This window comes from Cyrtonyx montezumae, unplaced genomic scaffold (assembly GCF_038088225.1).
Source record: "Cyrtonyx montezumae isolate F1298 unplaced genomic scaffold, pur_monq_1.0 scaffold_3, whole genome shotgun sequence".
NCBI classification, from domain to species: Eukaryota; Metazoa; Chordata; class Aves; order Galliformes; family Odontophoridae; genus Cyrtonyx; species Cyrtonyx montezumae.
Window position 1 is genome coordinate 47,643,870 of NW_027072034.1, and position 11,288 is coordinate 47,655,157.

An 11,288-nucleotide genomic window follows, 5' to 3' on the forward strand; every position below is an offset into this window, starting at 1 on the left:
GACTTCCCTTTAATGACTGACACCTAGTAGAGGAGGAAAGTGAAAATTAAATAGCAGCATTAAACTGAAGATCAGATTTTATTCTTCATTCAACGTTTTAGGAGATATCATCAGACACTGGATGCCGTGAAAAAACTGGATGAGGGGATATCATGTGCCATCAAGCATACACACTCTGATGTGGGTGTTGCACCATCCTGGAGGTGTGTCTACCACAGATCATACGTAGAGATGGGATGTGATGCAGGTATTCCCCCCTAACAGCCTGAACCTCCAGTTTCTCCAGAGGATGGCACCCTTGGTACTCTGCGAGCAAAAGGATACTGATGTCCCCACTTCAGAGGAGGCATAGCTTCAGCTCCCTCACATCTTCATTTCCAAGGGCCCCAGTTACAATCTAACTGACCCACTTGAACCAGAGCACATCAATAGGCCCAGCATAGCCTAGGGCAGCCAGACACTGTGCTGCTGTGACCTACTGCCATTCGTGGAGCCATAGAACACCCCAACTTGGAAGAGTCCCACAGGGATTGAGTCCAGCTCCTGGTTCCGCATAGCACCACCCAAAACCCAAACCCTACGCCTGAGAGTGCTATTGTATAGGAACTGTTGAATCACAGCCTGAACCACTGCTGGATCACCTGAGGCGAGCACTGATTCAGCCACAGGAGCACAGGTGAAGACTATGGAGAGCAACCTCAACCAAAGCACGCTCTCTACAGTCGGTCACAGCGCTCATTCATGAGTCTGCCATGAACTCCTGCACACGTGGCAGCTCCCCAAGATTTTGGACCAAAACCAGCACGTTCCTCTTACACCGCGTACATGGATCTATTAGGGCAGAAGCTAAAAGCTGCAGTCAGTACAGGCTGGTAAAACAACACAAGAAGAATCGCTCACACTGCCACAGATTAGAGCTATCGGATGGGAAATCTTTATTCTCCTTCTCTAGAGAAGTGCAGAACGCACAGCTCCCCGTAGGGCCCTAGCAGCCGCCAAGCCGGAGCCGCCGGCGTCGGGCTTCGAACCCGGGTCCCTCCGAGGGGCAGCGCCGGGAGGAGCCGCTCCCCCTGGCGGCGCGGCGACGGCGGAGCCCTTCCCGCGGCCAAGCTCCTCCCCGCCACCGCCCCTCCGCGCCGCGCGGCGGGGACGTGCGCTCGCTCGGCTGACCATGGAGGCGGCGCGGCGGGGGCTGCGGGCGGGGGTCGCGAGCCGCGCGCTGCTGCTGGCCTTGCTGCTGCACGGGGCGGCGGCGGAGGCGGAGGAGCCGCGGCGCCAGCGCGGGGATGAGCAGTGCCACTACTACGCGGGGGGACAGGTCTACCCCGGGGAGGCGGCCCGCGTGCCCGTCACCGACCACTCGCTGCATCTCAGCCAGGCCAAGAGTAGGTGCGGGGCGGGCGGGAGATGCGTGGCGGCCGGGCTGGGGGAGAACGGGGTTGGGAATCTTCCGTGCTGTCTCTCGTTAGGGTTAGAAATCCCGACAGGCCGCCTCGGCCGCTCGCTTTGCCCGTGTGGCACCACGTCAGCTCTGCCGCAGCGAAGCGGGCGCCGATTGGAGCGGGCGCCGTTGGCGCTGGGCTCGGCTGTGGCCGCACGCCGCGCTGCCTCCGCTCGTCGTCCCGGCGGGGCGACAAGGTGTGTGAGGATGGGTTGCTCGTGTGTTTCTTCCTTTGTAGGGCAGCTCGCTGCGGCGTGGAACCTGGGCTAGGGAGCTGCTTTGGCAGGGGGTTGGACTCCATGATCTCTACAGGTCCTTTCCAACCCCTACAGTTCTGTGATTATGTGTTAAACTGAAATCATCAATCCTGGCCCCTCATTCTCTGTCCTTGCGTTACTGCATCCCCTACAGGTTACATGGGATGAAACTGACAAAAACCGTTCCCCCTTACCGACACTATGTCTGGGGCAGTCCCCGTTGTGTCTCCTCGCCAGCTCTATTCTGTTATCAGTGGGTAGTTCTAAGAAAATGAGGTGAACATTGCAGGCATCATCTAGACGATAATTAAGATTCTATATATTTTTCTCAACAGCATAATAATTAGCTGGGGCAGTGTGTCAACATCCTGGATGTAGCAGGTTCACTTCAGCTGGCTTCTACCGTTTGTATCCGACGTACCCTACCCCTTGTCTCAGAATCTGCATTGCTCTAAAAATCGTGTCTTTCAGAATCATTTTTAATATTTTTAAAGCTCACCTTTTTCAGTTGAAATAGTAAATACGTTTCATGTGTTTAAAAAAAAAAAAAAAAACTATCTTCAAGTTACTATTTGTTCAGCAGCTGCAGTTTAGCTAATATGTAGCCCATGTTTAGGCATTTGCTTCTAAGCGTGCTGTAATGTGCATTTTCATGTGGACTTGAATTGCAAATAGTTTTTCATGCCTACGGGATGAGTTTGAGCCATCTTGTTCTTCTTCGTAATAGCTATTCAGAACAAATAGTGTGATTTCCTGAAATCTAAAACAGCTTCTCCTTCAGTCTTAGCAGATGTTCCCTTATGAGCTGATAGTGGACTTGTGGTTTGTTAAATGTGAAGAGATAATGCTTTGTGCGGCCTTGGTTACCAGTGATTTGGTTGCATTAGGGGGGTTGGACTCTGATCTCATGCAGTCCCTTGCAAGCCCTGCAGTTCTGTGGTTCTGTGACTAGCTGCTTTCCATGCATACTAAAATACATATTCCTTCACTGTTCTGTTACCTCTGCCAGGTTTGACCTCTACAAAGTAGTAAGAAAGGTTGATTTTATGATTGTGTGCAGTAAGTTATTTCTCAAGCAAAAGGAAAACAGTTGTCTTACACATGAGCTAACAAGCAGCTTGCTTTGAATACTGCTTCATACTCTGATTTTTGTTCTTCATATTTCAGTCTCAAAACCAGCACCTTACTGGGAAGGAACGGCCGTCATTAATGGAGAGTTTAAAGAGCTGAAATTAACAGATTATGAAGGAAAATATCTTGTCTTTTTCTTCTATCCTCTTGACTTGTAAGTATGGAGTGAGTAGACAAACCAGCACTGAGTTCACCTACACAAAACACCTAATTCATTTTTTTCTCTGTTACTTTTGTTTTGTTTGGTTCAGGAAGGGTTTGAGATAGAAAAAGAGAGCAATAAAAGAAAATACGTTCCTTGCATTCATGTTATCATCATGCATTGGTAAAATTGAAACACGGTACTTGTTGTACTAGCTGTGTGCTCATCTTTGTTTCAGTTTAACAATAATCTTCAGTCTTGCCACCCAGTAGGGCGACCTCAGCATTCCATGTTATACTGTACATCACTGCTGCAAACAGGACAGCATCCCATCTGTATTTTCCAGAGTGCATGTAGGACACTTAGAGGTGGTGTTTTCCATCAAGATCATTCAAAGATCCAGACACTGTAATTTTTACTACTTAATTTCTTGTCTAGTAAAAAAAAGTGAAAGTAAGAATAGTTAATATATGCAGATGCTCACTGCAACAAGAAATTACTGGTATGATCTTGTGAAAAAAATGGCATATCGTGCTTAAATGCAACCATTTAGCATTCAGAAAGTCTGTAAAAACATTTGTATCCAGATTGCAAACTTAACTGTTAGAAGTAATAAAGCATTTGGAACGAAGCTAGGATCAGACTGGAAAATTTGTCAGTCAGCATTTTGGTGAATACTTGAAGAAGCAGGAAAAAATAAGTGAAAGCTGAAGTAATTTCTTATAAACCCACTACTCCATTACTTTACTTAATGTAACAGCTTTGGCAAGGCTGCTTATAGGTATGTTAAACAGAGACCTTACGCAATGTTTCATGAAAATACGATTTCATTTTCTTTTAAATTCTCTAGTACATTTGTATGTCCAACTGAGATAATCGCCTTCAGTGATAGAATTGAGGAATTCAGAGCAATAAATACTGAAGTAGTGGCGTGTTCCGTGGACTCCAAGTTCACTCACTTAGCATGGTACGTATCTTATCCCTGCCTCTTGCTAAAAGTTATTTGTGGGTCCATCTGGGCTGAGGGGCTGCATCCCCAGATTGATAGAACATGTCGGTGCACCATCGTGTTAACAGCATGACGCTGTTGATACAAATGTGAAAATTATTTTTCCCTGATAAAGCGTGTCAACTCTCTTGTGTGAAAAGATCTCTATCTTTGAAGTTTGTTTAATGTGTGATGCTTGAAATCTATCACGTCCCAGTCCAAAATACTTCAGGTACTGAAAAAGAGGTACAGATGTCAGCATCTATAAAAATGAGGTACGCTGTCCCAGTTAGGTATATTAATACAAGGCAAATATGACTGACAAGAAAGAAGTCACTGCTAATCGATGTGGCCAGACACTGCAGAAGAGCTGCTGTATGTGTCATTCACTTTCCTGTACAGAACAAACTAACATCACTTGCACTAAATTCTTCTGTCTGTACTGTTCTGGTTTTCGCTTCTAATTTTGTGTAGAGAATAGAAATCATTGTGAATAATACATTTGTATCTTGTTTCTTTCAAAGGATTAATACTCCTCGAAAGCAAGGAGGACTCGGACCAATGAAGATTCCACTTCTTTCAGATTTAACACACCAGATTTCCAAGGACTATGGTGTATATCTGGAAGATCAAGGGCATGCACTTAGGTATTTCACTTGGCTTCTGTTCATTTCATCTTGCTGAACTAGTGTTTACTGCTTCATATCTAAAGATGCATTGACATTTCTCTTCTGAGCTATCTGTTGAGCTATATACATTAATGCTGAAGTGGCTTATATTTTTTTTTTGAGTAAAATAGCATGTCTTGTAGTCACTGCTAGCACTCTGAGCTCTTGCTTATGGCACGTTAGCAAGCCTGCATCATGTACATACAAAACATCTCAAATGTTTTAACAACACATCATGACAATTATTTATCCTTAAAGAAAGTAATTTAAGCTGAGGAACTTTTATATGAAGTGTTCCTTTACCACATGAGTACTAAGCAGTCTGAGCGGGGTCATAGTAACCCCCCATAGATGTAGGTGTACTCCTTTGACAAACTACACAGCACCAGAACGTGGTGCTCTTGCAAAGCAAGAGCAGTTTTTTCTTGAGAATTCATACCCAGAGACAAAATAAGAATGCACAAAAGCAAAAGCCAAGAGTCAGAATAGAGAGCATGGTTAATAACCCTGTGTTACAGCTGGCAGATGCGAGGACAAGGCAAGCACCTGGTGAGAATTCCCCCAGATTGCTGTTACTCAGGGACTTCACAAGTTCAGCTGGAGTCAAGAGTACTGCTAACTAACAGCCTGAAGAGATAGGTCTTTTGTAAACCTCTGGGACCCACCTAACACTACAGCGTCTGCATCATCCCATGGCTGGGTTTGCCAGCATTTGTATGTTCTGCATAGAATTATCTTTTCCTTGTTGTTTTCAACTTGCCCTCATCTCATCCAATAGCCCAGGTAGCCCAATGGGTTAGTAGTATCCTGAGGAAGTGGGTATTATATAGTGCTTGCAGAGATCAGATTCCTCCAGCACACATAAAATAGTGCGCTAACACGATGAAGCAATTAGTTTTGTTTCCTTACCAAAAACAAAACTGTTTTTACAGAGGGCTTTTCATAATCGACGATAAGAGAATCCTTCGACAGATCACCATGAACGACCTTCCTGTTGGGAGATCAGTGGATGAAACACTTCGTTTGGTACAAGCATTCCAGTACACAGACAAGCATGGAGAAGGTGCTCTTAAGTATTTTCCTGTTGAAGGTTGTTTTTCCTGCACAAGGTTTTTTTGGAAGGGAAGTACTCAGTAGCACTAGAGATCAGCCTTATGAATGGAATTAAGGAGGTTTGATGGTTCTGCTACAATAATCTGTGGCTGAACAGGGCTCTGAGCTCCCTGATGGAGCTGTAGGTGTCTCTGTTCATTGCAGGGGAGCTGAACTAGGTAAGTTTAAGGGTCCCTTCCAACGATACTGATTCTAAAGCACTCCCTGGTGTGAATAGAGGCAGCTGTCAAAAGGATAAAGCAGTATAAAATGCAAGGCCCTGAAGAATCAGGCCAAATATTTTAGTACATTTTGATGTCCTGAAAGAAGTGAAATGCCAGTAATCCTTGTCCTGAGCCATTTGTGGGTGATGTGTGACAAATAACTGAGAGTGCTTCATGTCCAGAAACACGGTGGTGCTGTGGTTACACTGCCATTGCTGTATTCTTTATAAGCACTATGTGACAGAAAATGTTTCACTGGCTTATGTAACTTTGTCTCAAGTATGGCTCTATTCCCTCACTGCAGCTCAGGCATAGGACAAACTTGTCACATATGTTTAAATACATACATTAACTTGAATCTTTATTTAACTATTAATATATGTGTTCAGCAGTTCAACTTCCATTTCAGCTCAGGTGTTTTGGTTTGGTTTTTTTAGCACTTATAAGTACCTGTATCCAAAGGTACAAATCATTACTGTTTTGGCATATACAGTTCATAAAGCTAAGTGCTGGTATTTGCTTAAGATATGTGTCTCTGAGTGAGGAAGTTGAGTCTCCCTTGCTTAGTTACAAAGCCTCCCTAGTGGTTCTCCTGGGTCCACTGCACAGAAAAGGAGGAAAAGTTTGTTGTAGACACTCATTTCGGACACTTAGTGGTGTTTCACTTCAAGTTCAGGAAGAGAACATTAAGGACATTCAGAAAAGGAAGTGTGTGTAAAAAAAATACTTCTACAAACTTTGTCTTTTTTTCTTTCCTTTTTCCTCCAGTTTGCCCTGCTGGTTGGAAACCTGGCAGTGAAACTGTAAGTCGCTGTTTGTATTTAAATGCATATCCTATTAGAGAACACCAAGATCATTTCCTCTAAGGTCAAATCCAAAATCTTTGCAGCTCTCTATAAGATGATAGGAGTCAGTTCACGTTGTAGTTAACTCTTGCGTGGACGTTGGAAGGTTAAGGTGAGGTTGATTCTGTCCTGTCTTCTCAGTTAAATGGTATAAATTCTTGGTTTTGTGGGATCTCAGTGGATCCTAGGCACTTCCATGAAGAAAGATAAGAGGTTCACAATCTGCTTTAGAATCTGGTAGAGACGGTGTGCCACTAGCTCATCTCCAGCAGAGAGCACTGCTGTGCTGCACAAAAGCTCTTCTGCATTTGTTGATATTCGCCCACATGTTAACGCAAGCAGAAGAGCTGGGGTTCAGATAAACACTGTTTATGTTCTCTGGGCTTGGATCGAGCCCCAGCAGGATAATGAAGCTTGTGCTGGAGGTCTGAGCTGCTTAGGCCAGATGAGATTGCAGTCATTAATTTGAGAATGTGGCTTTCTTCTAAACCATTTGGTGATGACTGAGCATTGTTCTGTAAGAGCTGTCTCAACTAAAAGCAGGTCGCAGTAGTCTGTAAATAAGGACAGTAGTGAGCATTTTAAAAATAATAACAGTGGAATGTGTCTTTACTGGATGTAAAAATTTCCCAGGATGACTGCAGGCTGTGAGTCACCTCTTTGCAGCTAGCAGAAGAGTGCCTTAGTGGGCAAAGCTGGATTTTAAGATCGTAAGGTGAAAGAGGATGGGCTGACCTAATGGAAAGACACATTCTGGCACTGCAGAGTTCTGCCCACCCTAACCGTGGATTACCTAAATAATACATTAACATGTTCTCTAAAATGTTCTCTAAAATGTTCTCTAATAATCCACCAGAACACTGAGAATAGGTCCAATAGTACCATTTCAAAACTGTAACGTAAGCAGTTACAAACCATGCAGATAATTTAAATAGGATAGTTCAGATACTTTCCTCAAAGATGTAGCCATGCCTTGTAAATGTGTTTGATTTAATTAGATCAAACCAGAGGAAACCATGAGAGTGTGGTGGCCAAGGGAAGAACTGTAAGTAAATTCTAAGGCACTTGATTCTAGAAACTAGTTTATTAAAATCTCTTGCTTATGGGGCAAGGAGCATAAAGGTATTTGCTTTCAGCTGCCAAAACTCTTCCGTTGGTAAGCTGCACTCTCTCTTCCCCAATTAATTAACTAGTTTTGCTACTCCCATTAAGCATATTAGAGATGAACAGTAATCTGTTATCAGATCAAATGATAAATTACTTCTCAGCAGTTGCGGGTTGGCTTTGCATCCTGATGAGGTGTGTCTGCAGGTGCTAAAGGAACTGGCTGATGAAGTTGCTAAGCCACTTTGCATCGTATTTGAGATGCTGTGGCAGTCCAGTGGCATTCCCAGTGTCTGAAAAAGAGGAAACTTATCTCCCATCTTTAAGAAAGGAAAAGAAGGAAGACAGGGAAGGACAGAGCAGTCAGTCTCACCTCTGTGGCCAGCAAGGTCGTGGAGCAGATCTTCCTGGAGGTTGTGCTAAGCATGGAAAATAAGGTGATCAGTGACAGTCATTGTGGCTTCACTAAGGGCAAATCATACCTGAAAACTTTGGCTTTCTGTGGTGGGGTTACAGTATTGGCGGATAAGGGAAGAGAAGATGTCTATCTGGGCTCATGCAGAGCATTTGATACTGTCTCACACTACATCCTTGTCTCTGAATTTGAGATAAATGGGTTTGATGGATAAGGAACTGCCTGGATGGTCACACTTAAAGAGTTGCAATCAACAGCTTGATGGACAATGAGACTGAGTGCACCCTCAGCAAGTTTGCTGATGACACCAATCTGTGTGGTGTGGTCATGACACTGGAGGGAAGGGCTGCCAGCCAGAGTGACCTTGGTAGATTTGAGATGTGGGCCTGTGTGAACCTCGTGCAGTTCAGCAAGGCCAAGTGCAAGGTCCTGCACGTGGGCAATCCCAAGCACAGATACAGTCTGGGTAGAGATTGGGTTAAGAGCAGCCCTGAGGAGAAGGATTTGGGGTCATTGGTTGATGTGCTGGCTCTGTGCACATGTGGCCTAGAAAGCCTGCAGATCCTGGGCTGCATCAAAAGTGTAACTGAAGCAAGTCCAGAGGAGACCACAAGGGGATGATCAGAAGGCTGGAGCACATATTCTAGGAAGATGGGTTGAAGGAGCTGGGATTGTTCAGCCTGGAGAAGGCTGTGAGGACACCGTATAGCAGCCTTCCAATACAGGAAGGTTTACAGGAAAGCCAGAGAGGCTTCTTAACAACAGGATGTGGAGTCAGGACAAGGGGGAACAGCTTTAAACTAGAAGCAAAGAGATTTAGATTAGACATTAGGAAGAAATTCTTTACTCAAAGGATAGTGGGGCACTGGAATAGGCTGTTCAGTGATGCCCTATCCCTGGAAGTAGTCAGGGCCGGGCTGGATGGGGCTTAAGGCAGCCTGATCTAGGGGAAGATTCCTTGCCCCAACCGCAGGGCTCTGATCTGAGCAATCTTTTAAGGTCTCTTTCAATTAACCATGCTGTGATATTTTGAAGTGTTGCACTGTTCTGGATTCACAAGTTCTTGCATTTGCATAGTTTTGTTTTTAGACTAATATTTTCACTTTCTTTCTCACACAGATAATTCCAGATCCAGCTGGAAAACTGAAGTATTTTGATAAACTAAACTGAAGCTGACTTCCAATTAATTACTTAGGTCACGTTCAACTTGATTTTTGCCAATAAAATTTCGTTAATTTTCTTAACTGTCATGAGTTCGAGTAATACATGTCCTCTCATGTGAGACATGACCTTGGTTCCTCTTCCCCCTCCAACTATACCATACTCATCCTGTGCACACACATCAGTACAGTTCTGCAGAACTAGCCTGGCAGCTGCGTTCTCACCACGAAGTTACCTGGCCTTGTAAACTTTGGCATCACTGCAGGCGGGGAGTGCATGCCTCACGCAGGCAGAGGGGCCTGAGTGCCACCGCCCCATCCCCAGGCCTGGGGAAAGGAGCTTGAATCCCACCAGAGAGTGACAGAGGCACAGCAGTAGGAAGAAGACAAGTGCTAAGGGCTGCTAATGTGCTGCTGCAGCCCCTGCTGTCTCCAAGTCTGGAGAGTAGCATGTAGAGAGCACGTTGCTCGTGTCACTGCCCTGTTAGTCAGCCACTTGATTTTACTGCTTTGCCTAAAGCCTTTGGCTAGCCTGGAGCACCTAAAATATTATCAACGTGTTCCAGGCTGCCCAGAGAGGTGGTGGGCACCCCCTCCCTGGAGACACTCAAGCTCGGGCTGGATGGGGCTTGGAGCACCATGATGTGGCTGTAGGTGTCCCTGTTTGTTGCAGGGGAGTTGGACCAGATGGCATTTAAGGGTCCCTTCCACCTCAAGCAATTCTATGATTCTATGAAATAGCCCTTAACTAAAGGCCTGACTCCCTATATCATGTTACAGGCTTGAAACATTATTTCCATGGAAGGAGAACGGGGTTCTACAGAAAGATCTGGGTAGGAAAGCTGGGGAAAGAAGCCTGAGTGAAAAACAGACACACTGGTGATTGAGGGGAGAGAGGTGAGAGCAGGCAGCAGGAAAGGGAGAATTTCCAGGAACAAGAGGGACAACAAAGATCCATGAATTCTGGGATTGTTAGTAGGAGGATTTGCAGAGATTTAAAATGAAAGGTAAGCTGAGGGTCTTGCTTATTGCTGCCTGCTATTGCGAACTTGATTTCAGAGCACCCCAAGCCACCAAACGCCATTTAATAGCATCAGCTGATTCCTCTATGACCCTCCATCATACAGTAGCACAAGAAGTGACTCAGAGCACTGCAGGCAGGAGTTCCCCTATCTCCAGGGAAACAACGGAAGCAACGGAAAGCAGAGTATAAACTCACCACACCTGAACAGAGCGGATAAAGCTCTTGGAAGCGTGCAGCTGTGCTCTGCACTGACATTTACTGGAAGGACTGTGTGCTTTGTGTTACAGACACACCTGATAAACGCAGTCAAATGGCAATGAACCAACGCTGTAACTAAGGATGATGCTGTCATAGCTGATACTTCAGAGCCCGGGGCAGCTGCTTAATGCTTAGCATGATACAGCCAGCACACAGAGGTTTGGAAATCTTCCAGCAAAACCACCAAGAAAAAAACTTTGAAACTGGAGTTTGCATACATCAGTACCAATGTGGTTTGCATTGGCAAAAGCAGAACAGAGGCAGCTGCAATTAAACATCTGAAGTTCGTTCTGACTCATTCATACTGAGGCAGTATGGAAACCTGCTTGCCTCTTCTACGTGCAAGACTAGTTCCTGCCCTTGGATAGGGGTGTCCACGGTCCCGTTAGTGTACCTGGAAACGTGTCATGCCCAGATGTGGGACCAAGACCTCCACTCTCTCCCTGTTAGCTGGTGTCTGCCCTGTGAAGCAGTAATGTCTCACATGCCATCTTTAAAATGCATTCAGAGGAGGACCAAAGGCTGAGCATACAGCAAAA

General features: G+C 45.2%; 1 protein-coding gene across 3 annotated transcripts; it reads left to right on the forward strand.

Annotated features, from left to right (window-relative positions):
- Positions 1 to 1,153: 1,153 nt before the first annotated feature.
- Positions 1,154 to 9,551, forward strand: PRDX4 (peroxiredoxin 4). 3 transcript variants are annotated; one of them, XM_065741473.1, is made up of 8 exons: positions 1,155 to 1,385; positions 2,866 to 2,983; positions 3,822 to 3,938; positions 4,484 to 4,606; positions 5,560 to 5,690; positions 6,712 to 6,746; positions 7,787 to 7,833; positions 9,427 to 9,551. In XM_065741473.1, the coding sequence occupies exons 1-8, from the start codon at positions 1,172 to 1,174 to the stop codon at positions 9,428 to 9,430; spliced, it is 789 nt and encodes a 262-aa protein (XP_065597545.1). In that variant the 5' UTR covers positions 1,155 to 1,171; the 3' UTR covers positions 9,431 to 9,551. The 3 variants fall into 3 exon arrangements, with proteins under 3 accessions (XP_065597543.1, XP_065597545.1, XP_065597544.1); XM_065741472.1 differs by lacking the exon at positions 7,787 to 7,833 and having other exon boundaries at positions 1,157 to 1,385; XM_065741471.1 differs by lacking the exons at positions 7,787 to 7,833; positions 9,427 to 9,551 and having other exon boundaries at positions 1,154 to 1,385; positions 6,712 to 6,978.
- Positions 9,552 to 11,288: the final 1,737 nt, after the last annotated feature.

Excerpts from the sequence above, each read along its gene's own strand:
- PRDX4 (XM_065741471.1), top strand. The coding sequence starts at position 1,172 with ATGGAGGCGGCGCGGCGGGGGCTGCGGGCGGGGGTCGCGAGCCGCGCG. Across the intron at positions 2,984-3,821 it reads TTCTTCTATCCTCTTGACTT|TACATTTGTATGTCCAACTG; the intron begins GTAAGTATGGAG and ends TAAATTCTCTAG. Across the intron at positions 4,607-5,559 it reads GATCAAGGGCATGCACTTAG|AGGGCTTTTCATAATCGACG; the intron begins GTATTTCACTTG and ends CTGTTTTTACAG.